This window comes from Mauremys mutica, chromosome 6 (genome assembly GCF_020497125.1).
Source record: "Mauremys mutica isolate MM-2020 ecotype Southern chromosome 6, ASM2049712v1, whole genome shotgun sequence".
NCBI lineage: Eukaryota > Metazoa > Chordata > Testudines > Geoemydidae > Mauremys > Mauremys mutica.
This window is the reverse complement of record NC_059077.1, coordinates 1,683,456-1,703,787: the sequence shown is the minus strand read 5'-3', so window position 1 is coordinate 1,703,787 and position 20,332 is coordinate 1,683,456. Positions and strand designations below refer to the sequence as shown.

Genomic DNA, 20,332 nt, shown 5'->3' with positions numbered 1-20,332 from the left:
CAAATCTACCTGCTATGGAATCTTAACAAGGCACACCCAAGAATCCCCTCCCTCACGCTCACTGTCCTTACGTCTCCTTTCCTCCATCATGCCAACAAAAAGGGAGTCGTCACTAATCATACAAAATCCTGCAGTGTTTGGCAGGCAGCTGTGCACGTGCCTGATTTTATTGCTGTGACCGGTCCCCTCCCAACTGATTGCATCACGGCACACTTGCAGTGTCAGCCCTTCGGGGCAGGCGCTGGCGATCTCTCGGCTGTGTAACGCACCCAGCAGGTGTTGGAGCAATACACCAACGCTCCATCACAGAGCGAAGGGTGGACTTGTGGGTAAGGTGTTGGACTGAGACTCTGGACATCTGGGTTCAGTCCTGGCTCTGCCACAGACTGCCTGTGTGAGGTCATGTGACCACTTTGTACCTCAGCTTCCTGCCATGCTTATCTGCTCTATACTTGGCCTGTGAGCTCCTTGGGGCAGGGGACTCTCTAACCATGGGCTCGTGCAGTGATCTCTACAGGTGCTGCCATAGTACAGATAATACATCCCAATTGTACTGTTGCCATCAGAGCTGCCCTTAGTTCCTCCCCAACGGGGTCATTGGCTGGGACACCTGCCAACCCGGCAAACATGTGACCTGGTTTCTTTGGCCCTTGTGGCTGGTACAGAATCGGGAGATTCATCCGAGGGTGTAACCTGGGGTCACTATTGTTGCACCAAGGGGGAATTTTGCACATTGGTTTGTTGTAATAACCTCTCCAAAGGTGATAACTCAGGTCTCTCTCATCCCCTAAGAATGTGGCCATTCAATGATTAATCTTCTCCCCGGGAGCTGCCCTCTGGCTGCTGTCCTGAATGGTCTCCTTGTTTCAGGGATGATGCTAACAATTAGCAACTGACCAAGGCTCATCTCCCTAAGGCAATAATTAATATCCCATCAACAATCTGAACGAAGGGTTGTGATTTTCCTACCCCTGGTAACATGGTAGTGTCCTCTGGGGGTTGGATTAGTCGGCTGCAGCGCCGCATCTCTCTGAGCGTGAACAGAACCAGCAGCTTACGAGGTGCCCAAAGAATGTGAGTGTCTGCAGAGGGGTGGGGTGGGTCGGGGGGCCAGGAGTCAGGGTTTCTTTTGGGGTTTCATCACACTATTCTCATCTAATCCAAACACCTTCCATATCTCGGGGCTAGTGAGCAAATAATAATGAATTAATAACGCTTGGTGCTTATTTTAGTACTGTTCATACACTTCTCCAAGGCGTGCTGGGCCCTTTTCTACCCACCTGTCCTTAGAGACCCGGGCTGCAGAGGCAGGAGCCATCTTTGTGGGTGGCGCATGTCCACTGCTCCTTGGCAGCATGGCTCCAGGAGTTGTGTTGCAACTGTCTGTCCTCTGGAGGCCATTCATTCACAGCTCAGTATGGGGGATGGGCACGCGGGAAGGATGCCGTGTAGAGAGGCCAGTCTCCATCCTGCCCCAACCACCCATGAGGTATTCCTGCAGTGCTGGGGGTGGGCGGCTGTGCCAGGCAGCTTGCATTGGCATTGAGTTCCTCCCTGCACGCAGATCACAGGAGACGATCCAGCCCCTGGCATGAGTGGCTGCAGCTAGGGTTCCAGAGGCTGGTTTGTCGGGCAGGTGGAGCACAGATTTCTTGCACAGAGTCTGTGTTGTCTCTGTGCTGCTGTCAGGCTCGGTGGCTGCATCACTCTTAGGGCTGAGATGGTCTTTCTTCATGCATCCGGCGTCAGGCCTTAATTTGTGTAAAACTTGGCAAAACCATTCAGTTCCCCACCCCCCAGCAGGCACAGAACCTAATATCCACAAATTCCGCCCGTTGGCCTGTTTAAGGCACTGCTATCTGCGCTTTCATTTATAACCCAGACAAATTTCCACGGTCCTCAGCCAGCTCTCGAATGTAACCTTTCATAAGACTTTTCCATGCAACTGCCCTACGTTCAGAAGACTGGATGGACAATTATATTTATAGCTGCTTTTTGGCCTGAGTTTAATGTTATTCACTCCAGATGTTGTTCTGTGGCTTAGCTCCTAAATCTCTCCACCTGAAAAAGCAGCCACTTTCCCAGAGACTCGGTTGCTGTGGTTAGACCAGGGCCTGGGCACTGGGCCACAGTTACATGTGGTTAGTTTCCAGTGAATGAAACGCTAGGGAGGATTGTTTGTCATTGTTTTCAGCAGCAGCGACGTGGTAACCTGAAGCACAGACACCGGCACTGACTTTCATTCTTTCTTTCCAGTGACTCCAGTCATCTGGAGTACTGTGTCCAGTTTTGGACCCCACACTACAAGAAGGATGTGGAAAAATTGGAAAAGTCCAGCGGAGGGCAACAATAATGAGTAGGGAGCTGGAGCACGTGACTTATGAGGAGAGGCTGAGGGAACTGGGATTGTTTAGTCTGCAGAAGAGAAGAATGAGGGGGGATTTGATAGCAGCCTTCAACTACCTGAAAGGGGGTTCCAAAGAGGATGGAGCTCGGGTGTTCTCAGTGGTAGAAGATGACAGAACAAGGAGCAATGGTCTCAAGTTGCAGTGGGGGAGGTTTAGGTTGGATATTAGGAAACACTGTTTCACTAGGAGGGTGGTGAAGCACTGGAATGGGTTCCCTAGGGAGGTGGTGGAATCTCCTTCCTTAGAGGTTTTTAAGGTCAGGCTTGACAAAGCCCTGGCTGGGATGATTTAGTTGGGTTTGGTCCTGCTTTGAGCAGGGGGTTGGACTAGATACCTCCTGAGGTCCCTTCCAACCCTGAGATTCTATGATTGTTGCTACTGTTCCTATGAGCAGAAAGTTAGTTACGAGTCGCTTAGAGATGACGGGTTCCCAGCACAAAAAACCTCCCATCGGATGAGGCTTTAGCCCTCCCACAGGTTTCCAGAATTAACATCTGCATGATAAGCAGAGCTCAGACCTGTAGCCAGTTACTCCAAGTGGTGGGTTCCAGGTATAGTTGGGGGAATGGGATGGTCCCTTTTTGGCCCCCCTGCTGGAGGCCCTGCACTCCTACAACCTGCCCAGGAAAGGAGGCGTAGAGAGGCCTGATGGAAGCAGCCGATCAAAGGCCAGCAGGCTCAGATAAAAGGATTTGCATGGCCTTAGAAGTAGAAGGTTATTTCTGGCTGGGATCCGATGGGCAGCATGTGGCACGGCATGGTGCGGCTCTCCTCTCCAGCCACAGGATCTGACTGCATTTGCTTAAGCGGGGGGAGACACCCCGAGAACTTCAACCTTGAGCTAAGGGGTGAAGACAGAGGGGCCATCTGGGAGAGACATGCCAAACCTGCGGGGGGGGAACCACAGAAATTCGGCTTGTTTTCGGCTTAATTGGCTTGTGAGTTGCTTGTTGGCTAATCTGTGGCTTGTAGCTTGTTGCTCGTTTGGCTTGTAGCTTTTTTTTTTGATCGGCTCCAGGCAAGCAGGGGAGACCGTCAGGGGTGCACAGCAGGCCCACCACAGTCCCAGGCTGCACGCCGGGGGATCTAGTCACACAGAGTGGTGGGGTTCTTAGGGATTGGTTTGAAATGGGACTAGCTTGATTTTTGGCTTATGGTGAAAGTCGGGTGCTTATGTACCATGTGAAAGTTGGTAACTGTGATCTGGGAAGAGGCCCCGGGAACTAGCAGCCACTAATTGCAGTGAGCAGTACGTGGCTGCCGTGGGTTGGAACCCAGCGTAGTAGGCACTCCCGGGTTCCTTCCCGGCCAAAGTGGTGTCAACCCTGAGAAAGGGACAAGACTCATCGGGGAGCCCAAGCAAAGGGCTGAATTTACAGGGCCCAGAGCCAGGGCTGACGACCCTGGTGAGGGTAGACAGACGGGTTTGTTGGACTCTTTGCTGCTGTGGAAGGAGTTCATTTTGATTGTGTGAGGAGTGAGCCACTCAAGATCTGCCAAGCATGGTTGACTGACTATAGGGTGCCAGGAGTGGGAAAAGGCCTGAATATGGCACGCAGCCGCTGGAGACACCCAAGAGGAGAGTAGACCCCTCCCCCCATTACAGGGATTCAGTTGAGTTCTTTCTAGCACTCATCGGGGAGGTTTCAGTGGCCCCTGTTCCTCACTGTGCAAGGGAGAGCGGAGTTGTTAAAGCAAATGGTTGTAATTTGCTGTGTGAATTGGTGGTAGCGGCTCTCTATAGGCAGTGACAAGTCTGGAACTCCCAAGGGGGGGAATTTGAGGCAACGTGGAGGATGTTCCTTACTCTATAAAACAATGTGCAGTGCCAGTTCAGGAGCATCTGCTCAGCCTGGAAAAAGGTCATTGCTGGGAGTGGCACAGCTAGTTTGCTTTAGGAGCCTCACCTCTTGGGCAGAAGATAACACACAACTTCCAGCTCTTTAGCCTTGTCCTTATCTCCTCGAGAGTCATTGGGATATGGTTACTAACCGACCACATTGGCTTGTGGAACACAATAGCAGATAACACACTGGCTGGGGTGCATTGCTGCCCTGTGCTGGTAAAATATGAACTGTTCACCTGGGGTCATAGGCACTATATAGCTAATGGAGATTCTCTCTTTGCTCAAGTGGGGGAGGTCTGTGCTTTTGGATGGAATGGTGGAGATGGGTGAGGTGCCTGTTTGTCTTTTAACTGTTGCAATTGTGCCTGCAATGTCTGCACCCCTCCACTCCAGCCTTGCAAGTGTTTCCAGTAGAGACCATAACGGTTTGGGCTGTTTCCAAAAGTGGCCTTTGATTTTGGCTGCCTTTGTTTTGGGGATCAACATCTTGGGGTCCCAAAAACAGAGATCACTGTTGGCCTGTAGAAATAGCCATGATGAGCAGTGTTAAGTTCCTATGGCAACCCAGGCCGCTTCCAGTCTGCTGTGGGTCCAGACTGAGCACTTGGTGCTGTGCCCGGAGGAGACGGGGCTGGACTCAGCTGTCCATCCAGCCTGAGGTTCAGGTGGCCACGGCCTTTGTTTCCAGGGCAGGTTTACTAAGCCCTGCTGTTTTCTATTCCTAACTCACACCAAGGAAAGCACAACCCAAACAGCAACTGTTCCCAGCTTCTGGCACGCTCTCCTAGTGAGCTTCTGCCTGAGGAATGGTTTCAGAGTGGGAGCCGTGTTAATCTGTGTCAGCAAAAACAACGAGGAGTCCTTGTGGCACCTTAGAGACTAACACATTTATTTGGTGGGCTAGAACCCACTTCATCAGATGCATGGAGTGAAAAATACAGGAAGCAGTATATATATCACAGCGCGTGAGAAGATGGGAGCTGCCTTACCAAGTGGGGGCTCAGTGCTAACGAGCCAATTCAATTAAGGGGGAAGTGGCCTATTCTCAACAGTAGACAAGAAGGGGTGAATACCAAGGGAGGGAAACTTACTTTTGTAGTGCTAACGAGGCCAATGCAATCAAGGTGGCCCATTTCCAACAGTTGACAAGAAGGGGTGAGTATCAGCAGAGGGAAAATTTCTTTTTGTATGACCCATCCGCTCCCAGTCTTTATTCAGGCCTCATGTCATGTTGTCCAGTTTGCACATTAATTCCAGGTCTGCAGTTCCTCGTCTGGTTTTGAAGAATTGCCACTTTTAAGTCTGGGTGACCTTGAGGATGGCCAGGCTGGCAGAGTAAGGAATGCAGGCCGGCTTCTTAGCTGCGCTGTGATCAGGATCCAGTGAAAGCGGGAAGGAGCTCTCCATGCCCCCATGGAGCCCTCTGCAGAACTGGCTCCTTCCTCCCCTTTGCAGTCCCCATGCAGGCTACTCCCAGTGGCCCTGCTGAGGAGAAGGCGAGAGAGGAGTCCAGGATCTGGGAGCTCACTCTCAGCCTCTCCAGAATGGCAGCAGGTGTCACAGGTTTTGCCGTGCTGCCTGCTCCATATTGCCCCGTTCCCAGTTGAAAGGTCCCGTTGTGGGGATATCAGCCAGCTCCCCTAACTCTCTGGGCTGCTCCCCACCTTGCAGCATCCTCTGCATAGATTCTTGCCTGGCATCCAGCTAGGCAGACCCTGCCCTCTGTGTAGGGCACTGCTGGCTGTGGTCAACATCCCTGCTGCTGCCCAGGTTCCTAAGCGTACAGTGCTGGGCACTGAGGATCTGGGCAGCAGCATTGCCATGCTTAGGCTGGATTTCCTTTGTAACATCCTCTCTAGTAACAGCTCGCTCTCCTGTGCACACCGCTTCCTGGAGCCTGGCTGTCTAACCACGCAGTGTTGGGCTGAATGATGCTGCTCTGGCTCTTCCCTGGAGCTGAATGTTGTTTCGCTTTTCCCAGGCCCTGCCCATGCTCTGCTACTGCATTTCTGTTGGCTTGTTGATTTTCTTAAGGTTTTAGCATCTCTTATTTTCTTTATGATCATTTAGCTCTTTGCGGCATTTACTGTGGGACTCGTCTCAGAATCGCCAAGGAGGGGTTCAGAGCAGCCCTCGCTGTATAAAAGGAAAGCAGCAAGTGTTCTGAAATAGTCTTCTCTAGGTGTGCAGCTTAGATCTGCCCAGGGACTAATGGGGAATGTTTTATGGAGGGGAGTGTGCAGGGGTGAGCTGCAGCGGGTTCGCACGGGTTCGCGGGAACCCATTGTTAAATTTAGCAGCCATTTTAGAACCGCTTGTTAAGGGCTGCTAAATTTAACAAAAGTTCCCGCCCACTCCTCTCCTGCTCCGCCCCCTTCTCCTCCCCCTCCCCTGCTTCCCGCGAATCAGATGTTCGCGGGAAGCCTGAACAAGCAGCATGGAGGCAGCCAGCAGGTAAGCTGGGGCGCGGAGGGGGAGGGGAGGTGCGGCTGGCTCAGCAGCTCCCGGTCCCAGACCGCGGCTCCCTCCAGCCCAGCGCCGGCCCGGGGAGTCGGGCCCCGCGGCTGCCGCTGAGCGGCCGGGCCCCGGCGCCGGCCCGGGGAGTCGGGCCGAGCGGCCAGGCCCCGGCGCCGGCCCGGGGAGTCGGGCCGAGCGGCGCCTGTCGTGGTCCTTGCAGAGTGGACCCGGTCCCCAGGCAGTGTGGTAAGGGGGCAGGGAGGGGGTCGGTTGTGGGGGGGTGGATAGGGGTCAGGGCAGTCAGAGGGCAGGGAACAGGGGGATTGAATGGGGGCAAGGGTCCCGGGGAGCAGTCAGGAAAGAGCAGGGTTGGATGAGGTGGTGGGGGCACTCAGGGACAGAGAGAAGGGGTAGTTGTATGGGGTAGGGGTTCTGGGGGGCCATTGAGAATGAGAGGAGGGGTTGGGTGGGGCGGCAAGGGGCAGTCAGGGGACAGGGAAGGGGGGGATGGGTCAGGGGTCTCGGAGTGTGTGTGTTAAGGAACATGAGGGGTTGGATGGGGCACGACCCCCCCCCACGGAGGGGGGGGAAGGAGGGAACCCGTTGTTAAAATTTTGGAGGGAGGAGGGAACCCGTTGTTAAAAAATTGGCAGCTCATCACTGGGAGTGTGACGTAGTGGTTAGAGGAGGGGAGCGGAAGCCAGGACTCCTGTTTTCTATTCCCAGCTCTGCCTCTGACTCCCTCTGTGAGCTTGAGAAAGTCATGCTGACTGCTCTGTGCCTCAGTTTCCCCATTGTAAAATGAGGCAAAAGAATTTTCTGTCTCTCGAAAGGGGTGTAAGGATGAACGAATTACTATTTAAAGCATCTGAGTTCCTTGAATGAAAGCGTCTCTGCGAGCTGATTGATCTTACACTGCTGATGCCCTGCCCTAGTCCACGCCCCACTAGTGGTGCAGAATTAACAATAGACCTAGGGCACCAGCGTGTCGAGATTTTTATGGAGGGAGGTTGGGAGCTTGAGTCTCACTTGTCTAGAACTAATCCTGAGCCTCCAGGGAAGCTAATACGATGGGTAGGAGATCAGCCTGTCCTACTAATGCCAGTGCTAGGACCACAGAGAGAGGTGTGATTGGAACATGGTGAATGAACGCCACATCACTCTGCACTAGCGTCATGCCAGCTGGGTGTCTGCCACACACCACTAAGCCCGGGCACTGGGGTTCCAGTACACAGCCTGGGTCTCCCTCGCATTCCTCTCCTAAAAGTCCCCTCTTCCTGCTGCTCCTTGATGCTTGTAATTAGTCATTATCCCCCCCACCTCCTCCTCCAACGGCTATTAAGTTCTCTGCTGAATTCTAATGTGTGTGTTCTTCTCTGCAGAGGAAGAGAGGCACCTTCAGGCAAACAACCGGGACTTTAATCTGGAGTTCGAATATGCTGTAAGTAACAATTGTATGTTTAATGCAGAACAATTGCCAGGGCTGCTTCATGGGACACCAGCTCACCTGCAAGTTTCCTTCCAGTCGGAAGTGTATTGTGGGTATGTGGATTTGTTATTGTAGGGTCACTCGTACGCGTGCTGGGGAGCGTTCTGTAAACAAAGTGCTGAAGTCTGTTTTGAAAAAAAATCGTATACAAACGTCTTGGACTTTATCACTAGATCTAAATGCGGCTGGTCACTGTCTGTCCCTGGCAGCCTTTCAGCAATGACATAGGGGTGCATAGGGGAACCTGGCTGGTCATTCAAGTCAGGCACTGGGAGTTTCACCTCTGGCATCTGTTCTGCAAGCAGGGCACTAATAAGGGACCTGATCCTGCAAACTCGTACCCTAGAGACGTCATACCTGCAGCTAGGCTCAGGGAACTCACTCGGTAAAGAGACTTGCGTGCCTGTTTGTAGGACTGGCCTCAAGGCTTTACAATAAGCTTCATGCTCACGGCAGCATGAACTGGATGTTTTTCAGTGGTTCTTGGACCAAGCCAAACACCTGGGAGACTCGCATGGGACAGGACCGCTGCATGCACAGGGTGAAATGTGCAGGGGCTAGTGCAAGGTCTTTATACCACTTCCGCCCTTCGGTCTTGGTGATAAGGGATTGGGAAGGTGCATTTTATGCACGTGGGGCCTGGCAGTGCAGGACTGGATGTGCGTTAACAGTATACAGGGCTTGGAGATCCAGGATTGGGAGCATGCCGGGCTGGGACAGAAGACACTGTGCTCATGGGGCTGGGATGAGGATGTAGGAGGGAGGGAGTCTGTCCTGTCCTGATGGCCTCCCCCACCTGCTCTGAAGAGAAGTGCAAGGGGTGACCTTTGCTGGCCCGATCCTCCTTTTCCTCCACCTCTCCCTGAGTTCAGAAGTGTGTGTGCGCGCGTGCGTAGGGGAGCAGCCTTTTCTGGTTCTGACATTAGTCTGACATTTCACGTGGCCCAGCATCCCTGGAGCCCAGCACAGACCGCTGCTGAGAAATTCTAGAAGAATGTCTAGAAAGCCCAAGCCCCGGAGCATGCCAGCGTGGTGGGAAACCAGAAAGCTGTCCCGAAACCATGCTAGGGCAGTCTGACTTGCACAGAGCTGCACATCATGCTCTGGGCTTTTTATTTCCAAATAAGTCTCGGTAACTTTTCCGTCCATTACATCCATACTGGCAGGATGTATGGAAAAGAGCTGGCCTAGCCCAAAGTGACTTCAGACCCTATTTTTATTGGCATTTTGGGTGTGGCTGGAAACTCCAAGGAGGAGAGAGAGGCTCCGGGCTCCTTCCCCACAGACTTGACAGTCCTAACATTGTCTGCAGTGTAGTTGTAGCCATGTGGGTCCCAGAATGTTAGAGACAAGGTGGTGATTGGACCAGCTTCAGTTGGTGAGGGAGACGCGCTTTCGAGCTACACAGAGCTCTGCTCCAGCTGCAGGCAAGGTGGAACAGATCGCTTAGCATAAGTGGTTAACACACATTCTAAGGCACCCCTCAAGGGGAAGTGGCCCATTAACACCCCTGTGGTCATAGGACAAAAAAGGGAGCTTCTAAGCTTGTCATGCCTAGGAACAGGAGCCTGCAATCCATGTAAAGGGTCAAATCCTGGCCTCCCAGGTGGGTACCGATGGTCCTGAACACAGTGACACTGCAGCTGCCAGGGGTGCAGTGCTGCAGGGATGAGCCTGGGGACCCTACCTCTGCCTGCCACAGAGCACTGCTCAGGGGCAGTGCAGGAGCGGGCTCAGCGGGAGCCAGACCATGCACAGTGGGTCTGCGATTGCTTGGGCCCACGGGTGCGGAAAGGCAGCAGCTGCTGCTAACATCACTGGGCGATAGCGTATGCAGCCCAGAGCACGTGGCTTTTATGTTTATGCCACAGGATCTGTTTATGAAGTGATCATAACAGGTTGAACTGAGGAAGCTTCACTGCCATTCAGCTGCTCAGGGCCAGTGGGCTCCACAGCTGACGTGGGCACTTTCAGGGAGGACCAGAGGGTAGTAGCCATTCCTCCCTGTGGCAGTAGCCAGTCCTCTGGGCACAAGAAAAGTTGCCCTGGTAGCTCCTGTGTGCTAGAAGGGCCAGCTAGGACAGACTAGAATGAAACCTGGTAATTCAGCAAAGAGCTGAAGAAGAGTTGTAGCAGTGGGCTTCCTGTTTGAAGTTTGCAGCCGTGGGCAGGGTTCATTTGACTCTTTTATAGCTTAATAGGGCCATAAATTAGTTATAGAATAGGTTCTGTGTCTGGTCTGGGAGCACAGCCAGCGAGCCTGTAATGGTTTCCTCGGGGCGGAGCGTTCTCCCCAAGGGGTTGAGAGAGGTTAGGGAAGGAACTATGCAATATGGATCTGAGGGATTGTTGTATTCCAGACAAACACCTGAGTTGCATGGGGGCAGACGGCAGTCTGTGGGTTTAAGCCCTTCATCAAACGGAAGGTTTCTCCTGGCCTGACATCCCCAGGACGAAGACTGAGCAAAGGGTGGGACAGTCTTGTCCTTGTTTAGACTTATTGAGGGCTGGGCAGCTGGACTGTGCTGCAAAGCCAAGCCTGAGGTGGGGATCCTGGTAGCTATCTCCCTTCACAGCGTGTTCTCCTCCTCCACGCTCTGTGGAACAGTCATGCAGGAAGATGTGAGTGAGGAGCCGAGGAGGGTGAGAAATTCAGCTGCGTGTAGGGCAAGACGCTGACTGTGAGCAGAGTCACAACAAACTGGGCAATTGTGACGTCAGCCAAGACTCCTCCATATTCTCAGAAGAGCTGTCAGGACTGGCACTTCCCACCATTTCGGACAGGCCCTGTTAACACACCCAAGGGAGCGCTCTGACCTTAGAGAAACCTGTCGCACTTGGACTCACAGAAAGCTTTTGGTCTCCCATCCCCCCACAGATCATTTTCACTCCCAGTAAACGTGGCAAGAGGACAAGCTACTGGCAGGGCCCTGGGGCTTCAGCTCCTGGAATGGTGCAAAGCCCAGCGGAGCAGGGGATGGGAGTGTGGTGCAAGGCAGGGCTTCATTAGGACTGGTGGAGTGAGATTAAGGCAGAGAAAAAGTAGGTTACATATGAAGGAAAACCTCCTACCAGGGAGGTGGATCCGCCTGGGGACGAGTCACTCGGAGGACAGGGGGAAGGGGAGGCCCACCCATCAGTGCATTTAACACTAGACTGGACAAAGTGCTTAGCGACCAGCAGCAGCAAATGGGAGTTTAGAGGGGGCGTGTGAGAGCCAGATGCACCTAACAAATATTCTCTAAACATAGGCCAATAACCCCCCTCTCCACCGCACCAACAAACCAACCCTGCAAGAGTAAAGATGATGCAGGCAGACGCCCACCAGTATCCAGGTTATTGCACCGAATGCAGCATGTAGGATTACCTGCCTTGTGAGCAGAGTGGCTGAACTGGAGGAGTAAAGGGAGACAGAGAGGTGCACAGATGAGACTTTCTGGGACACCGTTGAGTGGTCCCATCCCCAGTCTGACAGCCTCAGAAAACTCAATAATAATGCGGGATTTCAACTATCCCCATATTGATTGGGAACATGTTACCTTAGGTCAGGATGCGGAGATGAAATTTCTAAACACCATTAATTACTGTGTCCTGGAGTAGCCAGTCCTGGAATCCATAGGGGCAGAGGCCATTCTTGATTTAGTTCTAAGCGAAGCACAGGATCTGGTTGAAGACGTGACTACAGCTGAACCGCTCAGTAATAGCAACCATAATGTAACTGAAATTTGAACATAGCTGGGGATTGGTCCTGCTTTGAGCAGGGGGTTGGACTAGATACCTCCTGAGGTCCCTTCCTACCCTGATAGTCTATGATTCTGCGATTCATCCTTGGCAGGGGAAATACCAAGAAAACCCTCCTTTTGAAAGATAAATGCTATTGTGGTGAAACTACAGAAAAAGGAGGAGTCTAGTTAAACAGAATTTAAAAGGAACAGTCACAAGAGTGAAATGCCTGGAAGCTGCATGGAAACTTTTAAAAAACACAATAATAGAGGCTCAAACTATATGTATACCCCAAATTTAAAAAACAGCCAGGACCAAAAAATGCCCCACCCCGCCCCCTGGCTAAACAATAGAGTAAAAGACAAAAAGTTAGTGACAAAAAGACATCCTTTAAAAAGTCAAATTCTATGGAGGAAAATAGAAAGGAGCATAACCTCTGGCAAGTCAAGTGTAAAAGTATAATTAGGCAGGCTTAAAAGAATTTGAAGAGCAGCTAGCAAAGATACAAAAACTAACAGCAATTTTATTTAAATATATCAGAAGCAGGAAGCCTACCAAACTGTCAATGGAGCAACTGGACGGTGGAGGTGCTGAAGGAGCACTCATGGAAGATGAGGCCATTGTGTAGAAGCTAACAGAATTCTTTGCATTGGTCTTCACTGCAGAGGATGTGAGGGAGATTCCCACACCTGAGCCACTCTTTTTAGGTGACAAATCTGAGGAACTGTCCCAGATTGAGGTGTCATTAGAGGAGGTTTTGGAACAAATTGATAAACTAAACAGTAATAAGTCACCAGGCCCAGATGGTATCACCCAAGAGTTCTGAAGGAACTCAAATGTGAAATTTCAGAAGTATTAACTGTGGTATGTAACCTATGGCTATAATCACCCTCTGTACCAGATGACTAGGGCCCAATCAAATTCACAGTCCATTGTGTTCAATTTCATGGTCATAGGATTTTAAAATTAGCTAATTTCATGGTTTCAGATGTTCACATCTGAAATTTCATGGTGTTGTAACCATGAGGGTCCCAACCCAAAAGGGAGTCATAGGGGGTCACAAAGTTGTAGGGGGCTTGCGGGACTGGCACCCTCACTTCTGCACTGCCTTCAGAGCAGCCGGGCAAGGTACCCGTAGGTGGGTGTGATCTCCCCTCGAGAGCAGCCCATGCAGGTGAAGAGGAATCCTGTCCTGCTCCAGCCCCACCGAGACTAGCAGCTGGAGCCCAGTGCACAGTAGGAGCCCCTGGCTGGGATACCGCCAGTCCTGCCCCTTCCCCTGCCGTCCAGTAGCTGGATTTCACTGGGAAGATCTGATTTCACGGTCCTGACCTGTTTTTCACAGCTGTGAATTTGTATGGCCCTACAGACGACTGGTGGATAGCTAATGTAATGCCGATTTTTAAAGAAGCCACCAGAGGTGATCCTAACAATTACAGACTGGTAAGACTCACTTCAGTCCCAGGCAAACTGGCTGAAAATATAGTAAAAAACAAAATGATCAGACACAGAGATGAATATATGTTGGGGAAGAGTCAACACAACTTTTATAAAGGGAAATCATGCCTCACCAATCTGCTGGAATTCTTTGAGGGGATCAGCAAACGTGGGCAAGGGGGATCCAGTGGATATAGTGTATTCAGATTTTCAGAAAGCCTTTGACAAGGTCCCTCACCAAGGGCTCTTAAGCAAAGGAAGCTGTCATGGGATAACAGGGAAGGTTCTCTCATGGATCAGTAACAGGTTGAAAGACAGGAAAAGAAGGGCAGGAATAAATGGTCAGTTTTCAGAATGGAGAGAGGTAAATAGTGGTGTCCCCCAGGGGTCTGCACTGGGCCCAGTCCTATTCAACATATTCATAAATTAGCTGGAAAAAGAGGTAAACAGTGAGATGGCAAAATTTGCAGATGATACAAAACTACTCAAGATAGTTAAGTCCCAGGCAGCCTGCGAAGAGCTACAAAAGGATCTCACAAAACGGGGTGACTACCAGAGGTTGATTCTGATTTACTGAGGCCGTGGCCACAAAGAACATTTGGGCCCCTCACACTCTGAGTTCTAGGGGTGTCGGAGCCGGGGGGGGCTATAGCCCCACCCACTTTTTAACATGAGCAGGCAGAAAGCTCAGCCCCTGCTAGCGGCACCAGCCTCCCTCTTCCCAGTGGGAGAGGGCTGAGGTGGGCCGTAGCCGCCCCTGCCACGGGGCCCTGCCCCCTGCTCCTCCTCACTTCCCCCAGGTTCCTAAGAGCCACCCAGGGAGTCTGGGCCACAGTGGGGAGCCCCAGACCCTCCACCTGTCCTGGGTGGCAAAGGACATGGGTTGGGTGCTGCTCTTTGGGCACCCTGGCTCCCCGCCCAGGGCAGGTGCAGGGTCTGGGGCTCTCCACAGCAGCCCAGGCTCCCTGGGCAGCTCTTACCTTGCCCTGGTTCCAGCTTCTGGCCTGGCCGGGGTGTCGGGGGAAGAGGAGGAGCAGGGGGTGGGACCCTGCCTGAAAGGAGGAGCAGCGGTGGGGCCACAGTTCCAGTGCTGGTGGCCCTCCCCCCTTCTGCACAGGTTCTGGCACTCCTGGGCCCCCCAAATAGCCGGGGCCCCATGGACCCGTGCGTTCATCCACCACTGGTGATGGCAACAAAATGGCAGATGAAATTCAGTGTGGATAAATGTAAAGTAACGCACATTGGGAAACATCATCCCAACTCTACCTACGAAATGACGGGCTCTAAATTAGCTGTTACCACTCAAGAAAGGGATCTTGGGGGCATTGTAGATAGTTCTCTGGAAACATCCACTCAGTGTGCAGCATTAGTCAAGAAAAGCTAACTGGATATTAGGAACAATTAGGGAAGTGCTAGATAATAAGACAAAAAATATCATAATGCCACTGTGAGACGCCCACACCTTGAATACTGCTGCAGTTCTGGACAACTCATCTGAAAAAAGTTATATTTGAGTTGGAATAAATAAAGAGAAGGGCAATAAGAATGATTAGGGGATGGAACAACTTCCATATGAGGAGAGATTATAAGACTGGGACTGTTCAGCTTGGAAAAGAGGCGACTAAGGGGGGATATGAGAGAGGTTTGTAAAATCATGACAGGTGTGGAGAAAGTGAATAAGCAAGTGTTCTGTTACCCTTCATATAACATAAGAACCCAGTGTCACCTAATGAAATGAACAGGCAGCAGGTTTAAAACAAACAAAGGGAAGTATTTCTTCACACAATGCACAGTCAACCTGTGGAACTCCTTGCCAGGGATGTTGTGAAGGGCAAAACAATAACTGGGCTCAAAAAAGAACTAGATCAGTTCCTGGAGGACAGGTCCATCAATGGCTATTAGCCAAGATGGTCAGGGACACAACCCCATGTCCTGGGTGTCCCTAAATCTCTGACTGCCAGAAGCTGGGACTGGATGACAGGGGATGGATCACTCGATAAATTGCCCTATTCTGTTTATTCCCTCCGAAGCACCTGGCACTGGCCACTGTTGGAAGGCAGGATACTGGGCTAGATGGACTCTTGGTCTGACCCAGGATGGCCGTTGTTCTGTCTTTATGTGCTGTAGGGACTATCCTGCATTGGCTTCAGGGACGTGGGCTGGTGGATCTGGTAGGTCTCTCTGTGTAAATGGTGATGGTACCCACTGGAGGAGGAGGAGGCGACAAAGTAATTCTTATCCAAACCGTATAGTGCCCCTTACCCACACCCTGGAAGGAAGGCCTAACGTTACCAACCTCGGGGAGGCCTTTTGCTGCTGTACAGAGCTGGTGGTTCCTGCAAACAAGGCGGTACCAGTTAGAGTGACGGGGCTGGCTCTGGGCATGGCAGTGGTTTGTGGGATTCATTGTGAAGACACAGGTTCATCATGAGACTTGTGCCCCCAAACTGGCCCAGGCCTGACATCTCTTTGGCCTCATGCTGCACAATGAGAGATCAGTGGCTTGAACTAACTAAAGCAAAGCGAATTGTGTGCCGTGTCAATTGCAGAATTAAAACCAAACTGATGTGCTTTAGCCTAGGGGAACCGCGATGCCACAAGTGATCCCACCCTAGTTAGAAATCAAGCTGATGAAGTAGAAAGTAGCCTGAATGAAACAGACTGCAGGGACCCTTAGCACAGGAGTTAAAAATAGAGAAATTTGTCTCTGGTCTGCTGAAAGAAAGGGTCAAATTCTGATGCCATGTTACTCAGTTCTCACATGGGCCAATTCTCACTGACAGCAGAAGGGCTTTTGCCTGCATAAGGACTGAGTGAAAATGAAGTAAAGAGCTCAGGGCTTGATCCAGTGAGATTCAAGAGACTTTAAGATTCATTTTGGAGGCAGCTTAGCCGCTGCCACTTCCCCGGTACAGTGTCAGTGTGGATTCCTCCAGGGCAGACCTCCCCACGCCACACACCCCCTTTGAGCGCCAGCTGATAGGCCTGTCTCATGATCGTTGTGACTTGGTTGTACAGCACGTGTGGAGGGGGACATCTGCTTTGCAGGATTTTAGTGTTTGCTCTGACTCAGATTCTCCTTCCAGTTCTCCGGCTTCACTTTGGAATTCAGCACAGCTGCGTGGAGACGTCACTTGGGGCTGCACAAACAGTTCTGAAATTGGGTATCCAAGAACTGGAAAGGAAATGCAGGGCCCCTGAGGCAAAGGCAGATTTCAGCTTGGGTCAGGGACTGATTCTAATGTCAGATCGGTAACGACCCTGGAGCCCTTAATGCACACCCCGCAGCCAGTGTCTGGCCATCTGTCCCTCTGGTTTCGGGCTCCGTTTTTCTATTCCTACATCCCCTGATAAGGCCTCTAGAGAAGTCCGAGGGAGCCTCGTAACTGCCTGTGATAACTCCATCTGGCACTGGCCTGAGCCGCAGCTGGGGTGTCTCATCTCTGTGCACTGCTGTGGGAAGGAGGAGCAGAGCCAACGCTCTCAGGACGCGAGAACGCTGCTTTCTGTGCCAGTGTGCCGTGATTTCCAAATGGGAACAAGATGGGACTTCCACATGGGCCACCGTCGGCATGTGCAAGCCGGCCACACCGTGTGCCCTTTGGTCCAGCACTGAGCCGGAGAATACTGCTGAGATATGGGCGCTGCGTCTGCGACACCCCCATCCCCCACGACTAGTAGTGGGGAAAGTGGCCGGGAAGCCAAAGCTGCTGGCGCACTCTGCTCTGGAAGGGCAGGTATCTAGCAGTTACAGCAGAGGGCAGACATCTCTTTCCACGTCCAGGAGGGAGCCCACTTGTCACCGCAGGAGCCTAGGAAACGGGGCACTCTTGGGATTTGTTTGTGGTGCTGGGATGGGTTGGGCGGCATGTGGCCTCATAGTTAGAACAGGTGACTGGGAGGCAAGGCTCCCGTGTTCTACTCCTGCCCATGTCACTGACTGACTTTGTCACCTTGGACAAGTAGCACCACTTCTTTGTGCCTCAGTTTCCCCCTCTGTAAAATGAAGATAATACTGATACCTCTTTGGGTGATTGCTCAGGTTTAATAGTGTTTGTAAAGCACATTGAGATCCTCAGGTGAAAGATCCGATATAAATACAAAGTGTAGGCAATACATTTTCCTAAGGATTTTCCTGGACACTCAACATGTGATTAGACTGTAGAACTCACCGCCACAGGATGACAGTGAAGCAAAGAATTTAGCAAAATTGGAAGAGGTTTTGGATGGGTACATTATAACAACAATTCCCAGTTATAAAAGTTAATGCTAAAAGACTTTTTGGAAGGGAGATAAAACCTACTACTTCAGGTCTTAGGCCAATCTCTGTTATGAATTAGGATGAAACCTTCATGGGGTCAGATTATCCCAAATCTACCCACAGTGGGGTTTCTTGAACCTCCCTTTGGTGTGTCTGATGCTGGACATTCTCAGGGGCTGGGTCTAGATGGACCTTGGGTCTGTTCGGTCCTCCAGTCCATGTGTTCCTCCTGGATTCTAGTCCTCTGGGCTGGATGCAGTGTTCAGTATACCCTGCTCTTTAGACCCGTCTGTGGTTTTCATGCACCTGCATTCGTGTGATCAGGGACGAATGCTCTACATGGGGGAGTCACGTCCCTTTGTCCTGGGTTACTGCAGCTAAAAGGAAAACAGTGAAATTAGTCTCCAGCAATCTTGCAGCTGTGGCGGTGCAGCTGCATTGATGTCTGCATTGATGTAGGGAGCAGTGAGCCTGCACCTAGCAGCACCTAGCTGCATGTCAGCTACAGCTGTAGCAGAGTTGCTGTTTAGACACAATTTTCCAAATGTTATAAAGGAACCTCAGTGCTGGTATTGTAAATACAGAGGAGTCACTCTTTCCACTGCTCTCCCATCAACCACACCCTGCCCTTTCTGGGATTCAGCCTTCAGCTCATCTAATCGGAACCATAACAGCAGCTAAATGCATCTCCTGGTTCCAGTTACTTTTATAGGCAGGCAGTATTAGCTTGTTTGTCCAGAGAACAAAGGCAGAAGCCATCTGCTGAGTGTTTGCCGATGGCCTGACATCACAAGCAGAAGGGTTCTGAAAACTTGCCTGCTATAACAACTCCTCCGTCAAAGCCAGATTCGTTTAGCCATGGTCCTGAGCTGGTTTTAGGAACAGCCTGTACATGAGGGATGCTGTTCACATTTTATGTTCTGGATTGATTTCAGGGGAGTCACGCTCATTCACAGTAGATCTGAATCTAGCCAATTGCAAAAGGGGATTAATAAAAAAAATACTGGTGCTGTCGCTGTCATATCACGCTTCTCATCTGTAGATCTCAAAGCACTTTACTAAGGTATGTAGCTGCTGTTATTCATATTCAACATCAGGGAAACTGAGGCACAGAGTAGGGAGTTGACTTGCCCAAGCTCACACTGCACGTCAGTGCCATGCCTGAGCTGGCAGGTGTCCCTCCCTCTGGATCATGCTGCTTTCGTAGCTGCTCAGGGTTCTTTAATGGGCTGTATAGGTGAACTGAATGGTGGTGTAAAGGAGCCTCATAGCAATGATTTGATTCCACATTAGCGGTCTCCTCTCTGTAGCCTTGTTAATCTATTTGCTTGGGGTTACACCCTGACATAGTCCTTTGTGAGATCCTCTTGTTGAAGATAGTGTAATGGAATGCTAAACTGTATTATTCTGTTTAGCTACTATCTAGTACAATTGTGTGTAAAATTTAAACGAACCTCAGCCATACCTGACAGAGCACTGAAAGAGCCTATGATGAACACATCTGGTGTGTTTTTCATTTAGAAGCAAGCTCTGTAGCCAGCCCATATCTGGTACAGAAGTACATAACATGGTGTCAGGAGTAAACTAAGAACAGAACCAGAAGGAACAAAGCAACAAAGATCGCAGGATCTAATCAACATGCTACTCTTCAGTGCCCCAGAAAACTTCAGCTTTGACACACCGTCACAATGGACAGACTAGAGGCAATGTTTTGCAAGATTTCAAATTGCAAACAAACTCCACAAAGACACTGGAGATATTCAGGTATCTCGCTTAATTTATGCTATGGGGAGGTAGCAGGGCTGGCTCCAGGCACCAGCGCAGGAAGCAGGTGCTTGGGGCGGCCAATGGAAAGGGGCAGCACATCCAGGTCTTCGGTGCCAATTTGGCAGCGGGTCCCTCAGTCCCTCTTGGAGGGAAGGACCGGCCGCCGAATTGCTGCCGAAGAATGAAGCAGTGCGGTAGAGCTGCCACTGAAGTGCCGCCAATCGCAGCTTTATCTTTTTTTTTTTTCCTTTGCTGCTTGAGGTGGCAAAAAAAAGCTGGAGCCGGCCCTGGGAGGTGGACAGAGCATATCTTTAAATCCTTTGACTTTACTGAAGACAGTCACAAAAAAGATGAGTATGAAAAGGTTCTGGCTGTTTGATCCATACTATACCTTAAAGAAATACGGTTTATGAAAGAGCATGTTTCCAACTGAGAATCTACGGAGCAGAGGAAAATATTGAAAATTGTATACAAGGTCTGCATATATTGGCTGAAAACCTTGATTTGAGGAATGCAAAACATGACAATATCAGAGACAGGCTGATTATGGGGTTAATAGAAAAAAAAACCTTTCATGGCAGCTTCAGCTGAAGTGAGATTTAACCTTAGCTGCAGCTATACAGATAGCAAAACATTCTGAACTGGTGAAACAGCAAAACTTAGAGAAACGTGACAGATTTGAAAAACCTGAAACTAGTTTAGAAACTGTAGACAGACACTGGAGTGTTAAACGTTATCATAAAACCCCTGAGGCAAGGAGAGAGAATTCCCAGGTTAAGAGGAACAAATTCCAGTCTACATGTACAAGGTATGGAAAAAGTCATATTCCAAGAGCATCTGAGGCACACGGTGTAATAAATGCATGAAACATGGACATTTTGCAGCTGTTTGCTGCACCAAAGCAGCGAGGGAGTTGACTCATATTACAGGCAACTAAGAGCCAT

General features: G+C 50.8%; 1 protein-coding gene across 3 annotated transcripts in view; it reads left to right on the top strand.

Moving 5' to 3' along the window:
• The window catches only part of LOC123372626 (phospholipid-transporting ATPase ID-like), a 119,972-nt gene that overhangs the window by 27,298 nt on the left and 72,342 nt on the right, over positions 1-20,332 (top strand). For all 3 annotated transcript variants that reach the window (XM_045020859.1, XM_045020858.1, XM_045020862.1), the window contains one exon: positions 8,094-8,152. In XM_045020859.1, coding sequence (XP_044876794.1) covers positions 8,094-8,152 — 59 coding nt within the window. The remainder of the gene's footprint in view (positions 1-8,093; positions 8,153-20,332) is intronic.